General features: G+C 45.7%; 1 protein-coding gene across 3 annotated transcripts in view; it reads left to right on the top strand.

Annotated features, from left to right (window-relative positions):
* The first annotated feature begins 306 nt into the window (after positions 1 to 306).
* Positions 307 to 21,072, top strand: part of AK4 (adenylate kinase 4) — a 77,631-nt gene continuing 56,865 nt past the window's right edge. Inside the window, exons 1-2 of one of the 3 annotated variants that reach the window (XM_032296733.1) lie at positions 382 to 477; positions 1,089 to 1,364. In XM_032296733.1, coding sequence (XP_032152624.1) covers positions 1,220 to 1,364 — 145 coding nt within the window. In that variant the 5' untranslated portion in view covers positions 382 to 477; positions 1,089 to 1,219. Of the gene's footprint in view, positions 478 to 1,088; positions 1,365 to 1,491; positions 1,974 to 21,072 lie in introns of those variants that run through there. The other 2 variants (XM_032296735.1, XM_032296736.1) reach the window with 2 other exon arrangements.

Raw genomic sequence — 21,072 nt, 5'->3', positions numbered from 1 at the left:
TAGTTTCTGGCACGTAGTAGGCACTCAGTAAAAATTTGCCAAATGAATCATTGAATGCATGGTCACACTCCATGTCTCATTTCCTCGGCTGTAAACACAATGAAATAACCTAGCCGTGAACTTGGCGCACAGTAGGCGCTCAACAAGTTGTATTTTTTCCTCCCCTTGCAGTAGACCGCGGTCCCTAGGCAATCGTGGGAAAAAAAAGGGGGTTTCTCTACCCTGTGTGGTCTGCACCTCGCTTCGCCCCGGCAGCCCTCGCTGGGTCGCGGGGAGCACGTGGGCCGGACAGGCTAGGTGGGAGGGGAGGAGAGACAGGGGGCGGCGGCCGGCGGCTCGCGCGGAGACGGTCTCCCAGGCTTACGTAAGGCGCGAGTCCCGCGCTGCCGGCCCGGGCTCGGAGACTCGGCGGGCGGAGGCGGCGCCGCCCTGCGGGAAACGGGCTGGAAGCTTCTCAGAGCGCTGCCTCCAGCCAAGGTGTGTGTTTTATTTGATTGCTTTTGGAGGCGAGGCGCGGGGCTCGGGCTCGTCGCGCGCCCCACGGCCCGGGAGCGCATCAGCCAACCCCGGGCGGAGGTGGGCCCCTCCGAGCGCGCGCAGGCGGCGGGCAGCGGCGACCACTGAGACTCCGGGGGATGTGACAGCCGCGGGGAGGGACCGAGACGCCGACCACACGTTGCACACGTGCGAGTACAGGGCAGGGGCTCAGCCTCTAGGCCGCTCGGTGCGTGGGGCGGCGGGAGCAGGCTTTGAATGACCCCCTTGGGCCAGCTTCCCCGGCCCGACGGAGACTGGCTGGGGGATGCCCGGCCGCCCGACTCCCTTCTCGGACGCGGCGTGGGGCGCGAGTTGGAGGAAAGGATGGAGGTGGGACTGATCGGGCCGACCTCTGACCTCTGGAGGCCGAGCCGGCAGGGCGGGGCACCGGCGCGCTCCAGCAGCTCTGCGTGGGGGCGAGGAGGTGGAGGAGGGCCAGGAGGTGGAGGAGGGCGGGGAGGTGTAGCGTGGCGCTCACTCCGCCTGCGAGTCGGTCCCGGCGCAGGGCTGAGGGGAGGGGTTGTCTTAAAAGTCTCTCCTTCCCCCTGTAGGGGCGGCCGGCGAGTCCCAGTGCGAGCGGAGGGTGCCAGAGGTAGGGGGCCGAGAAACAAACTTCCCGGGGTTCCCTCCGGGGCTGCAGTCTGGGCTGCGCGTTTGGCCGCCCCCCCTCCTCGCGAAGGCAATGGCTTCCAAACTCCTGCGCGCGGTCATCCTTGGGCCGCCCGGCTCGGGCAAGGGCACCGTGTGCCAGAGGATCGCCCAGAACTTTGGTCTCCAGCATCTCTCCAGCGGCCACTTCTTGCGGGAGAACATCAAAGCCAACACCGGTGAGGGGCTGCGGGGACGAGGGCCGGGAGCGAGCCGCGTTGGGCTGGGGTGAGGCCCTGGAGGGGCCGGGTCTCCCGGATTGCTGTGCCCTTCCCCCGCCCGCATGTGGTCGTGCAGGCTTGTACGTGCCGGGGCGCATGCAGCTGGCGGCCCGCGGCCGCGCGGCTTAACCGCGCCCGGGGAGGAGGCCAAGGCTCGCGGGGCGGCCGGTGGGAGGTGCCCGCGGCTCCTCTCTCCACCGCTCCTCCTGCCGCAAGGAAAAGCCCGGGCCACCGAGCCGAGGGAGGGTCGAGAACCACGCAGCGAAAAACCCCGAGCTTACCTCTCACGCTGCCTCCTCAAGGCAGAGCCGGCCCGGTACCCCTTAACCCCGGCCTCCCTGGCCTCCTCCCCCGAGTCCTTAGAGAGCCGCGCGCCCCCTCCCGCGGGAACCCCGAGGCGGAGCGCCGCCCACCTGTGGCAGTCAGGCGGGGCTGCGCGCCGGGGAACCTGTGGCGCCGTGGGGCTCGCAGCCACGCGCTTCTCCAGCCCCTCCACGCAGCCTCGGGCCTCGGGGCAGAGCTCTGGGTGGCTTTGAAAGGCCTGTCTGTTCGCTGCCGCCTTCTAAGGTAAACTCTTCCCGACAATTCCCCCTCCTCTCCAAGCCGCCGGGCCTAGAGATGTGGAGACTCGTCGGAGACTCGTTCTGATAAATTACATTTTGAATGCAGCTTTCCTGGAAATGGCTTCTTGAGTTGCCTCCCTTGGCTGGAGATGCCTCCTTTGGCTGACGGTGAACTTGGGGATATAGATCGCCTGATTTCTTAGTCTGACAGTACTGAATGCCTCCCTTTCCCCCCTCTCCTCCCACTCCACGTTCACACCGGTTCCCAATGAATTGGCATTCAAAGGTGAGAGGTAGCGGCTGTGCTGCTGCGAGGCTCTTAACCATTCTGGGATGGAAATGCTGGTAATTAGCAACTCCTTTATGAAAAGTTGTTCTTGGCAGCGGGGGTCCTTTACTGTGGCTGCAGTTCTCAAGGGTGTCCGGGGTGGTTATTGCCCATCATGCACTAATTATCCGAGCATCTGCATTTCAGAAGCACAGATTGGTTTGGAAAGGAAGGTGGAGGGTGGTGTCGGAAAACAAAAGGAAAGCTTAAAAGCAAGGAATTAAGAAGTATCTCCAGAGTGTTATTTCTTACTTCTTAAGCACGTTGAAAAAGCTGGCTTTTACAGAAAACTCTTCCCCCACCCCCATGTCTCAGAAGGAAGAATTATGTGTACCAAATTGCACTTGAGTTTTCTTTTGTGGGTATTGTTACCTCAAGTGCGCCTATTTTGATTTTAATACATTCAACTGCATTTTATTCTTGGAATGCTGCCTTTGGAATGCGGTTTGAGGGGAGAGCAGCCTAGAGGGAAGGCTGGCTCTCATCCTAAGGGATTTGTGTTTAGGTTGGGCTTCTTGGTTAGGAGGATGGAGTCAGTGAAGGAAGACAGCGAGAAGAGATGAGCCCATTCCGTAATTCTCTGTACCTGACTTGGCGACTTGTTTCCTTCTGGCATAAAGGGCTTCACACTGTCCATCTTGGGACTGGACTGTAGCCCTTTACATTTTTAAAGACAGTGATGCGAAGTGGCTTATTTCTGCACTTTCTTAGGGGTTTTGAAAATTTTCCACTTGTTCTTTCCCTTGTTCTCTCTTTTTTTTTTTTTTTTAATTTCAACTTTCCTCTGTTCTAAATTTTAGTTTCCATTCTCTTTCAAACGCCTTCATTTCCTCCCCAGTGTTCCCTCCTGGGAAGTGACCATGCAATGTTTAGATTTCCTTTTTTCTGTTGGGAATCAAGCAGTTTTCGCATAAGCCAATTTAAAAAACAAAAACTTCATCAAAGAAAGAAGAAAAATAAAGGACAGCAATTTGTTTTGAAAGTGGCTTGTTTCTAGTGAACTTTTGGGTTATCGGATTATTTTTCACTTTCAGAAGGTCTGAGAATCTTATAGGCCCATTGCCTGGTAAATAAAACATTCCACAGTATTTATTTTTCTGTTACCTGCTGTTTACTTTTAGCGAATTTCCTAGTGGGAAGCACAACCACCCTTCTGTATTTACCCTTTATAATGGAAGGTTCGAAGGAGATGATGAAGCACAACAAAAACCCAGGAAATAGAACCGTGTAGGAATTTGAATTGGAAAGTAGCTCCGGCCATCTGCTCCAGCCTGGATTTGGGCACACTTGTCTACATGGCTTTCTTCCTCCTGCCGTCTGGTGAAAAGCTGCTTTCAGGAAAGGGCTACTCTGATGTCATTGCTTCTTGGAAGTCTTCCCTCACCTGCTCTGGCAGAATTCTCTTTCCTCTGTGTATGTCTTTTTTTTTTTTTTTTCTTTGAAACAGAGTCTTGTTCTCTTGCCCAGGCCAGAGTGCAGTGGCGCTATTTTGGCTTGCTGCAACCTTCGCCTCACCAGCTCGAGAGATTCTCTTGCTACAGCCTACCAAGTAGCTGGGATTACAGGCATCTGCCACCGCGCCTGGATAATTTTTTGTATTTTTCATAGAAATGAGGTTTCACCATCTCTGCGAAGTTTCAAGGCCAGGCTGGTCTCCGGCTTGGGACCTCAGGTGATCCACTTTCCTTGGCCTCCCAAAGTGCTGGGATTGCAGACTGCAGACGTGAGCCACCACGCCCAGCCTCCTCTGCACATATCCTTGTTCATTCTGATGTTGCAGTCACATATCATACAGTGTAAAAATGCCTGTCTCTCACCCAGTAAGATATCTGCTGAGTGGCTGCTGTGCATCAGTGTTCTAGGTACTGGGCAATAGCATTGTTTAAGATAATCTTGTGCCTCTTTTATTTTTATTATTATTATTTATAGAGATGGAGTTTTGCTTTGGTGCCCAGGCTAGTCTCAAACTCCTGGCTCAGTCTCCCAAAATGTTGGGATTAATTACAGGTGTGAGCCACCACACCTGGCCCATTCTTGGGCCTTTTGCTGTCCTTCCTACCTACACCATGGTCCAGTTTCCACTCTGAAAGTTGGAGGACAGGGATCAGGCAAAGTACCTAATGCATAAAAGGAGTTTACCAAGTCTGTGTTAAAGACCTGGATCACAAATTCTGGACAGTACATCTTACTCCAGAAGTCAACCGATAGCATAGAGTCCATTTTGTTTGATTAGCTCTGATTTATGATAAAAGTTTGTACTTAACATGGATCTGAGATTAGCTTCCTGATAGCTGTTATCCATTGGCCCTTCCTGTAGTGCCTAGAGTGGTGCAGGGGGAGGCTTATCAGATACCTCATTTGAAGACTCACCCCCATATTCTTTCGCTCAGATTTTCTTTAGCACGCTGCAAGAGTAAATAGAAGGGAGAGTTCTCTTAGATTGCCAGGAGTTGGGTCTTACACTCTGTCATAAGGAATATTAGCTTTTCTGTGTGTGTGTATGAGCATGCACATGTATGTATGAGTACATACACAGGACTGGCACTCTGGAGTGAGTCCTGTTACAAATTCTGATATTTAATTATAAATTGTTTTATTGGGTCATATTTAAAGGATATGCAAATCCTGTTTTAAAGGTTGGACAAATAGTGATATTTTTAAAAATCACATTACACTGGATCTACTGTCTCAAGTGCAGAAAGACTGGCAAATCTCCATTTGGAAGCATCTTGGACTTGAGTGAGATAAAAGGTGTTCAGGAACAAACCTGTTTCTGCTGTCTCTCTCTATATATTTTTGAGACAGAGTCTTCCTCTGTCACCCCAGTCTGGAGTGCAGTGGTTCGATCTTGGCTCACCACAACCTCTGCCTCCCAGATTCAAGTGATTTTGCCTCAGCCTCTGGAGTAGCTGGGACTACAGGTGCTCACCACCACGCCTGGCTAATTTTTGTATTTTTAGTAGAGACAGAGTTTCACCATGTCAGCCAGGCTGGTCTCAAACTCCTGACCTCATGATACGCCCACTTCGGCCTCCCAGTGTGCTGGGATTACAGGGGTGAGCCACCAAGCCCGGCCTCTGCTCTCAATATTAACTGCAGCTCTTGCTGGGATTTTGCAGCTGGGAATAGCATTTCAAGTTAGTCTATGGGCTGAGCCTCTTTTTGAAAAGATGGCCTAGTTCAGAGGGCTCACGGTTTTGGTGCTTATTAAGTATAAATGTGTGTCTTATGTAAGAGGGAAAACTTCTGAGAACTGGAAGGTGGGGACATTGTATTAGAGAGACTTGAGAGCCAGAGTTCAACAATGTATCTAAAACAGGTTTCAATAGTTATCCCTTTTTATAGATCATAAAGAGTCTTGGCTTATTACTGGGTTTCTAGAGTATGTTCTATTCCATTTCCGCTTAGCTTGGTGAGATTCAGGATATAGCACAGGTCAAGCGAGGGTCTGACTGGTTTGGAGACCTCTACAGTCAAAAGGTCCACTCCACATCCACTTGTTATTGTTGCTTTTGTGGTTTCTTTGAGGATTTTCATACGTTTGAAGAACACTATTTGTGACTTGAATAAGGTATTCCATAACTGTAAGTCTGCCTTAGCCACATGCACATCTGAATCTGCACATTCTTCCAGTGGGGTGTATTTTTTTTTTTTTTTGAGGCATAGTTTCACTCTGTGACCCAGGCTGAGTGCAGTGGCATGAGCATGTCTCACTGAGGCCTCGACTTCCCAGACTCAAGTGATCTTCTTACCTCGGTCTGTTAAGTAACTGGGACTAACAGGCATGTGTAGTCCCAGCATGGATAATTTTGTATTTTTTGTAGAGATAGGGTTTCTACTTATTGCCCAGGGTGGTCTTGAACCCCTTAGCTCAGACAGTCTGCCTGCCTCAGCCTACCAAAATGCTGGGATTACAGGTGTGAGCCACCATGCCTGATCAGGATCTTTTTTTTTTTTTTTTTTTTAAAAAAAAAAAAAAAAGACGAACTCTCGCTGTGTTTCCCAGGCTGGAGTGCAGTGGCACTATCTTGGTTCACTGCAAGCTCCACCTCCCGGGTTCAAGCAATTCTCTGCCTCAGCCTCCCAAGTAGCTGGGATTACAGGCACCTGCCACCATGCCTGGCTCATTTTTGTATTTTTAGTAGAGACGGGTTTCACCATCTTGGCCCGGCTGGTCTTGAATGCCTGACCTCGTGATCCTCTGGCCTCGGCCTCACAAAGTGCTGGGATTACAGGCGTGAGCCACCGCACCCCACCATGATCACTTTTTTAGAAGTAGCCTTTTCTGATCAAAGTTATGCCTTGTAGAAAATTTAGAAAATGTAAATTGGTAGAAGAAATGAAAGCAGCAAGTAAAAATTACCCTTAATTCCTTAAGGGTAATTTAAGTAAATAAATTAAAGATGGCTATCCCAGGTTGTGTGATGAGGAAAGGCCTCTCACAGGAGGTGAATGTCATTCATACTGTAAGGAATGAGCATGTGATGATTAGGAATGGAGTGTTCCAGGCAGAAGGAACAGAAAGTGCAAGGGCCCTAAGGTGGGAGTAAGCATAGTGGGTTTGAGGAACAGAAAGAAGTGGCGCTGTGTTTGGAGCCTAGCGAGCAGAAGGGATGTGGAAGTAGGTCAGGTCAGAGAGATGAACAGGTGCCAGATCAGATAGAGCCTGGAGCATCCTGGTAAGGATTGGATTTTTTTCTAAGGACACTGGAGAGCCAAGGAAGGGTTTTATACATAGGACAATGACATGAAAAGATTTACCTTCTAAAAGTTGATCTTTTGCCTGCAGTGTGGAGAATTGACTCCAGCTGAGCAAGAGCAAGACCAGTATGGATGAAAAGAGTGGCCTATGGTTTGAACTCATTGGTGGCAAAGGAGAAGAGAAATAAAGGGGTTTGAGATATGTTTGAAGGCAGTGCTGACTGGACGTAATGAATTGATTGTGAGAGGTAATGGAGAGAAAGAAGTCTACAGTGAATCCTAGGATTTTGCCCTGAGGGCCTGCCTGGGTGAATGTGCTACAGGTTGAATGAACTAGAATGTGTCTAACCAATCTTGTGTGGAACATTTGGGTTATTTGCATAATTTGCTGATTAAGAATGCTCTTATGAATGTCATTGTATACAAATCACTGAAGAAATATACCTTCTTTGGGATAGGTTTCTAGGAATAAAACTACTGGCCAAAATAGAACTTAAGTCATAGGGAGAGTGGTTTTTTTTGTTTGTTTTTGTTTTTTTTCTCGAGATGGAGTGTTGCTCTGTCACCCAGGCTAGTGGCGTGGTCTTTGCTCATTGCAACCTCTGCCTTCCAGGTTCAAGTAGTTCTGCCTCAGTCTCCCAGGTAGCTAGGGCCACAGGCTTGGGCTGCCACGCCTGGCTCATTTTTGTATTTTTAGTGGAGATGGGGTTTCACCGTGTTAGCCAGGATGGTCTTGATCTCCTGACCTCATGATCTGCCTGCTTCGGCCTCCCAAAGTGCTGGGATTGCAGGTGTGAGCCACCGTGCCTGGCTGATATATTGGTTTCTACCAACATGTATCAGTTTACCTTATTCTTTTAAAAAGATATCTGCATTATCTTTTATTGTATAGATAAATCGCAGTTTCTTTAGCCTTTCTCATGCATTTTGGCCTCAGGTCCTTTTTAACATATGTGAAAATTAGAACCCCGAAGAACCTTTGTTTATGTGGGTTATAAGTATAGATGTTAAATGTATTTGAACTTAAAATTGAGAAAATTTTAAAATATCAATTCATCAAAAATAATACATCCACTGTGTGTTAACATGTTTCTGTGAAAATTAGCTATTTTCCAAAATGACATCTAATGAGAAAAGTACTGTTGTTTTTGCACATTTGCAAATCTTTCTGGCCTAATAGAAGAAAACTTTATTCTCGTATCTGGCTCTTCAGTCTGTGGTGCTATGTTGTTTTGGTTAAAGTATTTGAAGACTATCTGGCTTTATACACATGTAGTTAAAGGAGAACTCATGGACCCCTGAGTCTCACGGACTTATAGGAGTCCTGGGACCACAATTTAATCAGTCCCTTGTTGACTAGAATTTAGGTTATTTATAGTCATTCGATGTACAGAGTGTGCTGCACTGAATGTCCTGGTAAATGTGTCTTTCAACAAATGTTTGAGTGCCAGGCAGTCTTGGCTTGTGGGATGCAAAGAGGTGAAACAAGGTCTGTTCCCTGAAGGAGCTGCTGTTTTTTGGTGGAGGCAGGCAGGTAGGTAGGCAAACAAGAAGAAAATAACATAATTGGGCCAGGTGTGGGTGCACACGTCTGCAATCCCAGCATTTTGGGAGGCTGAGGCTGGAGGATTGCTAGAGACCAAGTGTCCAAGACCAGTTTGGACAACATAGCGAGACCTCATCTTTACTAAAAATAATTTTTAAAAATTAGCTGGTGTGGTTCGTATTCTCAGCTACTCAGGAGGCTGAGGCAAGAGAACACTTGAGCCCAGGAGGTTGAGACTGAAGTGATCTATGATCATGCTGCTGTACTCCAGCCTGGGCAACAGAGCAAGACCCTGTCTCTGAGAAAAAAAAAAAAAAATTAATTGAGGCTTCTAGATGTGCATGTTTACAGAAGGGGCAGCTAGCTAACCCAGCATTTACGAGGAGGTGAGATTTGGGAAGGCTTTTTAGAGGAGGTGATCCCTGAGCTGAGTTCTGACAAATGAGTACAGCTACAAAAAGATTGGGTGGTCATCGTCACAACATACCTGAAACTCGTCTTCTAGAGATTGTTGATGGTCCACAAGAGGTCCTTGCTTTTATGGCTCAGCCTTACCTTTTCTATTATCATTTTAGTCTGCATCCATCTCTAATGATATTGTCAAAGGAAAGGGTTATCATGCCTGCTCCATATCACCTTTCCCCTCATTACTTGTGCTTGCCTTTAAGATATACATAAACATAGTGGCATCGTAGTATATGCATTTAAACTTCTGCTTTTAGCTTCTGGCACTCAAGGATGGCAAACAATCCTAAAACTTGTAAATCAGACTTCAAACTGTTCTAAATTTACCCTTTGTGAAAGGCATGTTGAATTACCTGTTCTTTTCAAAATCTACCAAGTAAATTTTTAAATGGTATTATATTATGCTAGTCTGCCCTTTAACACTCCGGTATTGGTGCATATTTTGAGAAGGTTTAAGGACTTGGACATTTTGTTTTCTTTGTAAGTTTTTAGATGGTGTACTTTCACAATGGACTATGGATTGGGTATCTCAACCATGTATTTTCCTTTAGCAAACTCTAGATATATTTTTTTTCTTTGAGGCCGAGTCTCACTCTGTTGCCCAGCTGGAGTGCAGTGGTGTGATCTTGGCTCACTGCAACCTCCGCCTCCTGGGCTCAAGCGATTCTCATGCCTCAGCCTCCTGAGTAGCTGGGACTACAGGCACACATTACCACAACTGTCTCATTTTTTAGTAAGGATGGGGTTTCACCATGTTGGCCAGGCTGGTCTTGAAACTCCTGACCTCAAGTGATCGGCTTGCCTCAGCCTCTCAAAGTGCTGGGATTATAGGTGTGAGCCACTGTACCTGCCCTAAACTAGATTTGTTTTTTAAAGCATGAGTAGATAATAGAGTCTTTATGAATACTCTGTGTATTTTACCCCTTCCACTTGATGTTGAGTTCTCAAGTTGGCCTTTAAAATGTAGTACAAAAGGTCTTGTTTGTACAGCTTCATGAAGTTGAATTTAAATGGCTGATGTTGTATTTTAGTAATCTTACCTCCAAGTTCTGAGAGTTTTTGTACTACTTAAACAGCAGATCCAGCAGCAAGCATCCCTTACTTAGCCAGACAGATAATACTGAAATAATGCAGAGTCATTCCTGTTTATCATCTAACTTCTAAGAAGCCAGAAATCAACTATTTTCTTATATTCAGCACCTTCTGTCTGGGCAGCAGTAACCTGTGACCCTGACATTTTATAATTCTTGTAATTGATCATAACCAGCATTTGCAGTGGGCAAAGCGTCTGCCAGGCCCTAGACTGACTAATGAATGCATATTATCTTTAATCCCCACACAGATCTCCAGAGCAGTTGTTATTATATCATTTGCTTTACAAATAAATAAATGGCCTCAGAAAGGTCAAGCAAGTAACTTGGTCGTCAGGTGCAGTGGCTCACACCTGTAATCCCAGCACTTTGGGAGGCCAAGGCAGATGGATCGCTTGAGCCCCGGAGTTTGAGACCAGCTTGGGCAACATGGCAAGACCCTCTACAAAGAATAAAGTTAGCCAGTGTGGTGGCACATGCCTGTAGTCCCAGCTACTTGGGATACTGAGCTGGAGGATTACCTGAGCCCAGAAAGCTACAGCGAGTCTATAGTGAGGCTACAGTGAGCTGTGTTTGAGCCACTGCACCCCAGCCTGAGCAACAGAGCGAGATGCTGTCTCAAAAAAGTTGAGTGACTTGCCCTAAGTCAAACAGCTGTCCACACACACATCTCCAGAGCGGTTGTTATATCGTTTACTTACAAACAAATATGTGGCCTCAGAAAGGTTGAGTAACTTGTCCTAAGTCAAACAGCTAGTTAAAGAGAAACTAGTATTCAAACCTGGGGCCCCATAGCTAGGATTAAACTTCTTCCCATTATGTCATACTGACATCTCAGTATTCTAGAAACTAGTAAAATAGTCATGTCTTGTAAATGCCATGTAGGGACAGTGTGTCTTAGTCTGTTTGTGTGGCTATAACCAATTACCTGAGATTGAGTAATTTATAAACAACAGAGACTTAGTTTTCATAAGTTCTGGAGGCTCGGAATTCCAGCATCAAGGTGCTGGCAGGTTTGGTGTCTAGTGAGGCCTGTTTTCTGCTTCCAAGATTGCACCTTGAACTCTGTATTCTCACATGACAGAAAGGATGGAAGGGGAAAAGGGCCAAAGGCCACATTAAGCTTCTTTGATTTTATTTTTTATTTTTTCTAAGTGTTAAAATTTTCAACTAGAGACAGGGTCTCACTTTGTTGGCCTGGCTGGTTTTGAGCTCCTATACTCAAGCAGTTCTGCTTCAAACTCCCAAAGTGATGAAGCCACTTTTATAAAACAGAAGCCTTAATTTGTTGTTTTTGTGGGGTGGATTGGTTGGTTGTTTTGGAGATGAGGCCTTGCTCTGTTGCCCAGGCTAGAGTGCAGTGGTGTGATCTTGGCTCATTGCAGCCTGGAACTCCTGGGCTCAAGCAGCACTCCTGTCTCAACCTCCAGAGTAGCAGGGACTACAAACACGTGCCACCACACCTGGCTAATTTTTAGATTTTTGGTAGAAATGAGATCTTGCTATATTGCTCAGGATGGTCTGAACTCCTGGCTTCAAGTGATCTGCCTGCATCAGCTTCTCAAAATGCCGGAATTACAAGCGTGAGCCACCATGCCACAGGGGAGGGACCCTCATGACCACTGAAAGGCCCCACCTCTTAATCCTATCACACTGGTTATGAAGTTTCAGTGTATGAAGCTGGGGGCGTGTTGGGACCATAGCACCGTGGCTGTAGCAGGGAACAAGTATGCTGAGGCTCAGAGGCCCTTTAAGGGTAGGTTAGAGGGATGTACTTTTTGTTGTTGTCGTTCTGTCCCTAAAACATTTTTTTAAAAACCTGAAAAAAGAAGCACTGACTTCCTCCTCCCACGATAAAAAGGACCAAGTGAGTTCTGAAATAGAAGCCATCTGTGTTGTGAAGAGGTAGAAATTGCTTTTCATCATAATGGTAAGAGTTCAGGAATAATGCCTGAACTTGATGTTATTTTATTATTCATTTGTCCCATTTGCTACATGTCCCAGCATTAGGTATAGGGAGGCATGCAAAAAAATAAAGCTTGTTCTCTGCCCTTGAGGTACCGACAGTGTAGGGTTTGAGTTCTAATTTCCACATTGCGTTCCCAGGAGGCATGGTGGTGCGCATGCGTGCTGTAAAGCATGGGGGTCATAGACAAGGCAGCAAGGAATGCTTTGTTCACATGTACCTTTTCCCTGTAATGCTTTTCATGCTTCTGTTAATCTCTCAAAGTCCATTTCCAGTTTCATTGCTTCCATGAAGCCTTTCCACACCTGTTGTAGCTATAGGTCATTTTCTTCTCTAAAATTCTTTTATACCCATTGGTATCTTTAATTTGTTATTCATTATCTTCTGTAAGATGTTGTATTTCATAATTTCAGTTATTGTCTGTTGCCATTTGAACAGTAAATTTTTTTCATGATGGTTCAGTTCAACCAATGTTTTAATAGGCTATAATGAGAGGAGAGGAGACAGAAAAAATAAGACACCTCATATACCTTATGCCTTGTACCTGGTATCTTCTGAAAGTACTGGTATCTGCTGAAAGAAAATAAGATGGTACAGTGAGGGAGAGTGACTGGGAAGATTACTTGAGATTGTGAAGTTAGAGGCCTCTTTGAGGAGGTAATGTTTAAGCTGAACTCAGAATAAGGGTAGGAGCTAGGCGTGTGAAGATTTGGTAGCAGGCCCGGCACAGTGGCTCATACCTGTAATCCCAGCCTGGGTGATAGAGTGAGAACTGTCTTAAACAAAAAATAAGATTTGAGGAGGAGGAAACAGTATGTGGAAAGAGCCAAATTACAGGAGTGAACTTTGAGTAAGTGGAGAGGAGAGGAGGCTGGTGTCTCGAGCATTGTCAGTGGGGAGGAGATATGGTTGAAGTGGAGGCTGGAAAGGTAGGTATAGGGCCTTGAGACATGGCCAGGAGTTTGGGCTTCATTGTACCTGGATGAGAATGCATGGAAGGTTTTTAGGTTATTACTTTATTTTTTATATGTAACAGCTATACTGAATATAAAATTTGCATACAGTAAAATTTATTCTTTAAAAGTGTGCAAATCAGAGGTTTTCCTATGTTTTACAGAGTTGTAAAACCATCACCACATCTGATTTCAGAGCATTTTCATTTCCCCAGAAAGAAACCCTGTGCCCATCAGCAGTCACTCCCCATTTCCCCCTTGCTCCAGCCCTGGGCAGTTAATAATACTCTAGTTCTGTTTGTATGGATTTGCCTATTCTGGATAGTTCTATATTAATATATGTGACTTTTTTTGTGTCTGGCTGCCTAGCATGTTTTTAAGGTTTATTTATATTGTATGTATCAGTACTCTGCTCCTTTTCATTGCCGAATATTTTGTTGAATGGGTATATCACATTTAGTTTGTCCATTCATTCATTAATGGGCACTTGGGTTGTTTCCTGCTATGGGACATTTGTATATAAGTTTTTGTATGGATGTAAATGTTCATTTCTCTTGGGTATATACCTAAGAGTAGAGTTACAGGTTCATTTGGTAACTCTATGTTTAATAGTTTGCGGAAGTGCCAGACTATTTTCCAGAGCAATTGTATCATTTTAACCTTCCCATCAGCAATGAATGAAGGTTCCAATTTCTTCTCATCATTGTCAGCTTTTACCTTCTTTTTTTCTTTTTTTTGAGACAGAGTTTCACTCTTGTTTCCCAGGCTGGAGTGCAATGGCGCGATCTTGGCTCACCACAACCTCCGCCTCCTGGATTCAAGCAATTCTCCTGCCTCAGCCTCCTGAGTAGCTGGGATTACAAGCACGCGCCACCATGCCCAGCTAATTTTTTGTATTTTTAGGAGAGACGAGGTTTCACCATGTTGACCGGGATGGTCTCGATCTCTTGACCTCGTGATCCACCCGCCTTGGCCTCCCAAAGTGCTGGGATTACAGGCGTGAGCCACCGCACTCAGCAGCTTTTACCTTCTGATAAAAGAAAAACCTCAGCCGAGTTTAATTGAGCAATGAACAAGATGTGCAAATCGGGCAGCCCTCAGAATCACAGCAGATTGACAGAGACTCCAGCACAGTCACATGCTAGAAGAAGATTTATTGACAAAAAAGAAATGACTACAGAAATTGGAAGTGAGATACAGAATGGCTGTATTGGTTATAGCTTGGTATTTGCCTTATTTGAACACAGTTTGAGCACTCAGCATGTATGAATGGTTGAAGTATGGCCCTGGGATTGGCCAAGCCTCAGCTATTGTTACAGGCGCATACTCCTAAATTAGGTTTTCAGTCTTATTTACCTATTAAGCTAGGTTGCAGTTTTCGTCCACAAGTGTAACTACCCAGCGGGTTCGTTCACCTTGCCTGCTGCCCAGACAGATCTGATTTATCAACACAGAAGAATTGCAATGGAGTAATTCACACACAGCTGGATGTATGGGAGACTGGAGTCTCCCATATTACTCAAATCAGTCTCCCCCAGCATTCAAGGATCAGAGTTTTTTTAAGATAATTTGGCGGGTAGGGGCTTGGGAAGTGGGGAGTGCTGATTAGTCAGGTTTGGGATGGAATCACGTGGGGTTGAAGTGAGGTTTTCTTGCTGTCTTCTGTTCCTGGGTGGGATGGCAGAATTTGAGCCAGATTATGGGTCTGGATAGTGTCAGCTGATCCATTGAGCGCAGGGTCTGCAAAATATCTCAAGCACTGATCTTAGGTTTTACAGAGTGATGTTATCCCCAGGAAGCAATTTGGGGAGGTTCGGACTTTTGGAGCCAGAGGCTGCATGACCCCTAAACTGTAATTTCTAATCTTTTTTTTTTTCCCTTGAGGTGGAGTTTTCGTGCTTGTTGCCAGTGCTGGAGTGCAGGGGTGCAATCTCGGCTCATGGAAACCTCTGCCTCCTGGGTTCAAGTGATTTTCCTGCCTCAGCCTCCTGAGTAGCTGGGATTATAGGGATTGCAGGCATACACCACCATGCCCCGCCAATTTTCTATTTTTAGTAGAGACGTGGGCGGGGAGAAGGGGAAGCATTCCCCATGTTGGTCAGGCTGGTCTCGAACATCCGACCTCAGGTGATCTGCCCACCAAAGTGCTGGGATTACAGGCCTGAGCCACCATGCCCGGCCTATAATTTCTAATCTTGTAGCTAATTAGTCCTTCAAAGGCAGACTGGTCCCCAGGCAAGAAGGAGGCCTTTTGGGGAAAGGGCTGTTACCAGTTTTGTTTCAAAGTCAAACCATGTAGTACTGAATTCCTTCCCAAAGTTAGTTCGGCCTGCACCCAGGAATGAACAAAAGCAGCTTAAAGGTTAGAAGCAAGATGGAATCAGTTAGGTCTGATTTCTTCAACTGTCATAATTTCCTGAGTTATAATTATGCAAAGGCAATTTCACAAGGACTCAAATATAGAAGCATGGAGTCCTTGTCACATCATGCTTAGTTCGCTTTAACCAACCTTCTCTTCTTCCCTCCCTCCCTTCCTCCCTCCCTTTTTGGCTACCCTATTGAATGTAAAGTGGTATTTCATTATGGCTTTGATTTGTATTTCTCTGAGGACTAATGATGTTGAACTTCTTTTCATATGCTTATTGACCATTTGCATGTCTTTGGAGAAATTCCTTTCAAATCCTTTGCCCATTTAAAAATTGGCCCTTTTGGGCTGGGCATGGTGGCTCATGCCTGTAATCCAAGCACTTTGGAGGCCAAGGTGGGCAAATCACCTGAGGTCGGGAGTTAAGACCAGCCTGACCAACACGGTGAAACCCCAAAAGATAAAAATAAAAAATAAAAATACTGGCTCTTTTGTCTTGTTGAATTCTTTATATATTCTGGGTACAAGTCACTTATCAGATATATGATTTACAAATATTTTCTCCTAACCTGTTTCACTTTCTTGATGGCTCCCTTGGAAGCACTTTTATTTTTATGAAGTCCAGTTGATTAATTTTTTTTTTTTATGCTTATGCTTTTGGTGTCATAGCTAAGAAGAAACCATTGCCTAATCCACAGTGTAGATGTTGTTTTTAAACATGGGACTGACATCTGATTCACATTTTGAATAGATCACTCAGGCTATTTGGAAACTGGGGTTGAAGATTCTAGAGTGAAACTAGGGAGAACAGTTAAGAGGCTGTCAGTATTGGCAGACAAATGGGTAGACATTAAACTTATTAAGCACTTGTAGAATCAGTCTATTCGAAAGCATTTTGTTAATCAGAGTAAGAAATGGTCTCTACCTTCAACAATTTCCAAGATAAAAATACATCCAATTAATTATTTTATAAGGCAAATTATATTGAGTGCTGTAAAAATAGGGACGAAGGCTGGGCGCAGTGGCTCACGCCTGTAATCCCAGCACTTTGGAAGGCTGAGGCCCGCAGATCATGAGGTCAGGACATTGAGACCATCCTGGCTAACACAGTGAAACCCCGTCTCTCCTAAAAATACAAAGAATTAGCTGGGCATGGTGGTGGGCACCTGTAATCCTAGTAATTTGGGAGGCTGAGGCAGGAGAATCACTTGAACCTGGGAGATGGAGGTTGCAGTGAGCCAAGATTGCGCCACTGCACTCCAGCCTGGCGACAGAGTGAGACTCCATCTAAAAAAAAAAAAAAAAAAAACCACAAAGGAATGAAAACACTTCTTTAAGAACAGTAGAGAGAAGAGTTACTTGTATAAACTTTTTAAAAATTCATTTAAAAGATCTCTAGTGTCTAACATACAGTGCTTAATAGTTGTTTGTTGCATCTTTGGACAAGAGAGGGCCTTGGGAAAGACAGCATTAGAACTGAACCTTGAAGGTTGGTAAGGTGGTAGCAGGTAGAAACACGTGAAAGCAGGGTATTTTTGATGTAGGGATCATGTCTGGGAGTAGACAATTAAAATTAAGGGAACTTTGCGAGGTGAGATGACACACACCACACCTGTAGTCCCAGCTACTTGGGAGGCTGAGCAGGAGGATCATTTGAGCTCAGGAGTTCAAGGCTGTAGTACATGATGATCCTGGCTGTAAATAGCCACTGCATTCTAGTCTAGGCAACACAGGGAGATCCCACGTCTGGAAAAAAACAGTTAAAGGAACCTTCATTGAAACCCAGAGTTGGAGGAATTCTAGACAAGAAGCTAGAAATGCCCCTTGGGGCTTACGGGTAATTCCAGATTGAGTTCATAGTAGGTCATGGGTAACGAATGCCTTTCTCAAAGTCCTTTTGGTGGCTCTTTTTCATAGCAAAATGTGCAGTGGATTGTAGTGGGGAGAAACTGGAGCACAGCTAAGATGGTGCCCAACAGTTTAGATGAGTTCTAGGGTAACAGTGATGGATAGAGGGGGATGTGAGAGGAGTCGGGGTGTGATCGCAGTGTCTGATATGACTGTAGGAGAATGGTGGGCAGGGCAGAGCCAAGTGCTGCCCTTTGAAAGGGTGAACTTGAATGACTGGGGAAAAAATGGTCCCTTTAACACAAGGAGGGCAGTCGAGGCTTCAAGAGAATGATGAGTTTAAAATACCTGTGAGAAGTTTCAGGTGGAGGTAGCCAGTGGCCTTTGGCACAGGAAGTGGTAGGCACAGGGAGCTGGCTATATGCTGTAGAGAAAATATAGGTGGGCTTTGGAGGCAGGCATACCTCTGGCTCCACCTTTTACTGGCTTGTAAACTTTGGAGGAAGTTAATTAAGCTTGATTCCCGAGGGTCAGGTCAGATGGGGTCGTCTATGTAAAATGCCTGGCAAGTAGGCGTTTCTCTATTGTTTGTTCCCTTTTTTTCGGGAGTCCTAATGCTTTGATTTCATTTATAATCTTCCTCAGTGAATGTGGTGCTTTGAATGGAAGCACTGGTACAATCTAGTGGGATTTAAACTGTGTGTGTGTCCGTGTGTGAGTGTGCGCGCGCGCACGCGTACCACCCAGCAGAGGCTACAAACACTTGCTCCCTGTTTGTAAACCCCCTATTTTAGTTGTTCTGTCCTTCTGTTTTCCCTTGGACTTCTCTTGTGTTCAGTCTTGTCCAAACAAAACTATTTGCGTTGAAGTTATGTGTGTACCTCATTTGGAAGACTCTTTGAATCTATAATTACTTCAAAAAATTTTTTGAAACAGTCTTCTGCCGGGCGCGGTGGCTCGAGCCTGTAATCCCAGCACTTTGGGAGGCCGAGGCGGGTGGATCACGAGGTCAAGAGATCGAGACCATCCTGGTCAACATGGTGAAACCCAGTCTCTACTAAAAATACAAAACATTAGCTGGGCATGGTGGCGCGTGCCTGTAATTCCAGCTACTCAGGAGGCTGAGGCAGGAGAATTGCCTGAACCCGGGAGGCGGAGGTTGCGGTGAGCCGAGATCGCGCCATTGCACTCCAGCCTGGGTAACAAGAGCGAAACTCCGTCTCAAAAAAAAAAAAAAACAGTCTTCTTTGTTTCCTAGGCTGGAGTACAGTCGTGTGATCATGGCTCACTGCAGATTCAGCCTTCCAGACTCCAGTAATCCTCCCACCTCAGCTTCCAAAGTAGCTGGGACTATAGTTGCTCAACATCACACAGCTAGTTTTAAAGTTCTTTTGAAGATGGAGTCTCACTGTGTTGCCCAGGCTGGTCTTGAATTCTGGACTCCAGCAGTTCTCCCACCTTGGCCTCCCACAGTGTTGGGATTACAGGTGTGAGCCACAGGGCCTGGCCATACGTGCTTTTTAAAAATTGTGTCAGCTTGGTTGGGTACGATGGCTCACTCCTGTAATCCCAGCACTTTGGGAAGCCAAGGTGGGCAGATCACTTGAGGTCAGGAGTTCGAGACCAGGCTGGCCAACATGGTGAAACCTCCACAAATACAAAAAGACTCCCTGCTAAAAATACAAAAATCAGCCAGGTGTGGTGGCATGTGCCTGTAGTCTGAGCTACTGGCCTTGTAGTCCCAGCTACTCAGGAGGCTGAGACAGGAGAATCACTTGAACCCGAAAGGCGTAAGTTGCAGTGAGCCTAGATCACACCACTGCACTCCAGCCTGGGCGACAGAGCAAGACTCTGTCTCAAAAAACAAAAACAGAAACAAATTAGGTCATCGTTAAGAGGGGCAGTTTTCTAAGTTTTCCTGTATGTCTAATTGGATGGATTTTTTTCAGGGTCTTTTAATGTGCTGGGTTGCTGATATATCTGATTCAACTTCTGGTCTGCTTTGTTTTTTGAACTCAACTGCTTCTATATTTTTTCTTCTACATGACTCTGATAGAATAGCCAATGTAGTTTACAAGAGAGCTATAAAATATTGATTGCATATGTGAGTACAGTTTCCCAGTTTTCTTAAATGGTAACTGTAAATACTGTTTCAGGACATAATTTAGTTTTTCCAAAAGGGAGATAGATTTTTTTTTTTTTTTAACTTGTATTACTTTATGGCTTAGTTTTTAAAACAAATCAAGGATCTAGCTTGGAGCAAGAAAAAAAATGCAAAATCTCCTTTCCGTGGAGCTCAGAGTTCTGTTTTGGTTTTCTAGGGTTCTTAGAGACTAAACACTATGCATAACAATGAATGTGTTAATTTAAATTATTTGTTCCATTTCTTCATGTCTTAGAATTGGAAGGGATTTTAAGTCATTCTGTCCAAGTGGCTATTCTGTGCTGGATCCCTTCTATAGCAGCTGACAGCTAACTTGCCCCTGGAAACAGGCTCTTTCATTGCTGGACAGGTCTAATTGTTGGAAGGTTTTTCCCCTTATACCGAGATGAAAGCCAGCTCCTTGAGACTGTCATCCATAAACTGTCATCCGTTTGTCCAACTTCAGTCTTTTGTTGTCACATAAATTAAATCCACTAGCTCTTCAGATCATTGAAAATAGTTGCTAGGCACCACTTCTCTGACTTAAGTTGTCTTTTTTTCCCCCGAGAAAAATAGCCCCAGTTCTCTCTACCATTCTTCCCATATCATTTCTAGATTATTTTCCAGCCATTCACCAGGACCCTTTTAAACTGCCATGGCCACCACTAACCACCGTAGCTTTAGCAGGTAACTCTGCATATTCTTGTTTTGAGACTAAGTTTCGCTCTTGTTGCCCAGGCTGGAGAGCAATGGTGAGATCTCAGCTCACTGCAACTTGTACCTCCCGGGTTCAAGCAATTCCCCTGCCTCAGCCTCCCAAGTAGCTGGGATTGCAGGCATGTGCCACCATGCCCAGCCATGTTGGTTAGGCTAGTCTCGAACTCCTGACCTCAGGTGATCCACCTGCTTTGGCCTCCCAAAGTGCTGGGATTATAGGCATAAGCCACTGTGCCTGGTCATGCAGATCTTTTTGTTTTTGTAAAGATAAGGGTCTCTGTTATGTTGCCTAGGTGGGTCTTGAACTCCTGGCCTCAAGTGATCCTCCCCCTTGGGGTCCCAAAGTGCTGGAATTACAGGCATGAGCCACCACAACAGGCCTGCTCTCCATATTCTATTCTCTTTCTAAATAAACACATTATTTGGGAAGTACTTCTGAGCATTGCCCTGCAGGGCACACTCTAGCTCAGCCTCCTAAAAGCCTACCTACTGTATTTGAGGGTGTATACCAGGGCCATCTCAGAACCAAAGCACAGATACCAGCTACTCCAGGCTACTCAAATCTATAATCCTGTCCTTTGAGTCAGGCCAGAAGAGATTTTCTCCTTTGGCTTATGCTGAAGAATAACACGGCTGTCTAAAATTAATGGCAGGAAAAAAGTACTGGGAGCATGGTGGAATTAACACTTAGCCTAGGTGTAGTGGCCCATGACTGTAATCCCAGCTCTGTGGCAGCCTGAAGTGGGAGAACCACGTGAAGCCAGGACTTCTGAGACCAGCTTGGGCAGCATAGTACGACCTTGCCTCTACAAAAATAAAAAAAAAATTAGCTGACTGTGGTGATGTATCCCTGTAGTCCCAGCTACTAGGGCAGCTGAGATATGAGGATTGCTTGAATCCAGGAGTTATACAGTGAGCTATGATTGCACCACTGCCCTCCAGCCTGGTTGGCAGAATGAGACTCTGTCCCAAAAAAAAAA

Source organism: Sapajus apella, unplaced genomic scaffold, assembly GCF_009761245.1.
Source record: "Sapajus apella isolate SASKATOON/1434 unplaced genomic scaffold, GSC_monkey_1.0 scaffold36, whole genome shotgun sequence".
In the NCBI taxonomy this organism is placed as follows: Eukaryota; Metazoa; Chordata; class Mammalia; order Primates; family Cebidae; genus Sapajus; species Sapajus apella.
The sequence above is the reverse complement of the archived record's forward strand: the minus strand, read 5'-3'. Positions and strand labels throughout refer to the sequence as shown.